This window comes from Sinocyclocheilus rhinocerous, unplaced genomic scaffold, assembly GCF_001515625.1.
Source record: "Sinocyclocheilus rhinocerous isolate Xijiao unplaced genomic scaffold, SAMN03320098_v1.1 scaffold409, whole genome shotgun sequence".
NCBI classification, from domain to species: Eukaryota; Metazoa; Chordata; class Actinopteri; order Cypriniformes; family Cyprinidae; genus Sinocyclocheilus; species Sinocyclocheilus rhinocerous.
In genome coordinates, this window is record NW_015635191.1 from 395,016 (window position 1) to 397,436 (window position 2,421).

General features: G+C 34.7%; 1 protein-coding gene across 1 annotated transcript in view; it reads right to left on the reverse strand.

Moving 5' to 3' along the window:
- Positions 1-1,784: 1,784 nt before the first annotated feature.
- The window catches only part of LOC107746762 (fumarate hydratase, mitochondrial), an 11,057-nt gene continuing 10,420 nt past the window's right edge, over positions 1,785-2,421 (reverse strand). Inside the window, exon 10 of the mRNA XM_016561056.1 lies at positions 1,785-2,003. Within this exon, the coding sequence (XP_016416542.1) occupies positions 1,861-2,003 (143 nt within the window). The 3' untranslated portion in view covers positions 1,785-1,860. The remainder of the gene's footprint in view (positions 2,004-2,421) is intronic.

Sequence of the window (2,421 nt, forward strand, 5' to 3'; positions counted from 1 at the left end):
AGACTCTCAGAAAAAAAGGTACAAGCGGTACCATTTCAAAAGCACACCTTTGTACCTAAAGCCTCTATATTTGTATCTTATAAAAGGTACTGCTCCAGTGACACCTTTTGTACCTTTTTTCTGAGAGTGTAACTTTAAAACCAATATACACAACCACTGTTGGAGAAGAAACAAGTGTGTGTGTGTAACTGAGATACAGACTGTGTGACTGCTTCCCCATGTGACAACTAGCCCCGGTGTGCTGAGTGTGGTCAGATGAGCAGCTGTGTCTCGTTACACACTGATCTGAAGCCAAACACACACTGATCTGGAGCCTGCGTCTCCTGAAGGAGCTTCTCTCCTGTCGTGACCATATGCTGCTCTGACCCCCGCCGCCCCGCGGCATGCTGGGAATGAACTCACAGACATTAACATACCAGTCAGGAAGCAGCAGAGCAAGAGAAATGCCAGAGATGAGTTCAGGAAGATCCACTTCTGTGAGGATCATCATCATCATCATCATCATCATCATCAGAGGAAACCTGCTCACATCTCACACAATATTAAACAAGCCCGGCCTGTTTCTGAGACGTGAACACGGTTACTACAGTTAACTAGAAATAATAAATGCTAACTAAAATGAAACTTTATTTTAGATTCTAGTTGCCAAAGCAACACTTCTCATTCTCATTTAGTTTAACTTGATATACTAAAATAACTAAAACTATAAATAAAATTAATAGTGCTGTCAAACGATTAATCGCATCCAAAATAAAAGTTTTGTTTGCATAATATATGTGTACGGTGTATATTTGGTATGTATATATATATAAATACACACACATGCATGCATATATTTCGAAAATATTTACGTCTATATTTATATAATTTATATTACAAATAAATATATTTAATAAACATATTTTTCTGAAATGTATGCATGCATGTGTGTGTTTATATATATACATAATAAATATACACAGCACACATATATTATGTAAACAAAAACTTTTATTTTGCACGCGATTAATCGTTTGACAGCACTAATAAAAAAGACATCAATTACTAATAATGACAAAACCTCATAACAAAAATACAAAAGGTTTAACTAGAATTAAAACACAAATATAACTAATTTTAAAATATTCATCTATATAATAGTATTAATACTTAATTTGGAAATGAAAGGAAATGCAACAAATATAAATCTTTTTTTCTTTATATTACAGAGAATATTGGGGGGAAAGAACAAATACATTATTATGCAAAAAATATATATATATATTTTTCCTCATGCAAAATGTAATTTTCTTTTGATTTTGAAATGAAATATAATTAGAATTTTCTTTACTGGTTTAGTGAGATTCACCCAGCAAATAAATGTGTTTCTGTGAGCAACATATATATATATATATATATATATAGGTATAGATAGATATATATTTTTATACATATGTGTTTTAAATTATTTTCTTAATTTTTTTTAAGAGTACTTAAAAGTAAACATATTTCCCATTATGTTATACTCTTGATTTGGGGATGGATATATTTCTGTGAGGTTTAGGGAGCACAAACACTGATCAAATATTAAACCCTGAAAACACAGCGTCTGTCAAATGAATAAATGTAAGTGCACACATCAGCAGATGCTACTGATGATCTCGTTACACAACGAACTTTACATAAAAGCATGCATTTTAAGGTTAGACTTTAAATTTTGATGTTAAATCCACTAGTGTATAAAAGTTCAATTACATAAGTAGTAACTGTAATTAAATTACAGAAATACGCACAGGACCAATGCATTTGAATGAAACGGGTGTTTTATTCTACAAACGCATCATTCCCGTGACCTTTAGCCAGGCGTCCCGTGGTTCTGATCTATTTGGGTCCCAGCATGTCTTGCGGTCGCACCCACTGCTCAAACTGCTCGTCTGTCAGGAAGCCCAGCTTGACGGCCGTGGTTTTCAGAGTCAAGCCTTCTTTGTGCGCCGTCTTTGCAATAGTGGCGGCTTTATCATAACCTGAAAGAGAAGACCAGATCAGACACACAGGAGCGACAAACACACTTCAGTAGCAAGCTGACTTTTTTTGTGGGGGGGGTGTCACATAGCAACTGCCACAGAAGTCACCATAGCAACAGAGTTTCCGATGAAGTAGCGATTTTTTAAATTTCCAAACGTTTTTTTTTTTCGGTCTAAATTACCAAACAACGCCAGAGGGTTAAAAAACATGAGCCCTTAAATACTGCATGTCCCACACGACTCTCTGTTTCAGTAGAAAATACATCAACACAGGAAAGAAACACACCCTGTGTGACCCTGGAGCACAAAACCAGTCATAAGGGTCAATTTTTTGATAATTGAGATTTATTCGTCATCTGAAAGCTGAATAAATAATCTTTCCATTGATGTATGGTTTGTTAGGATAGGACAATATTTG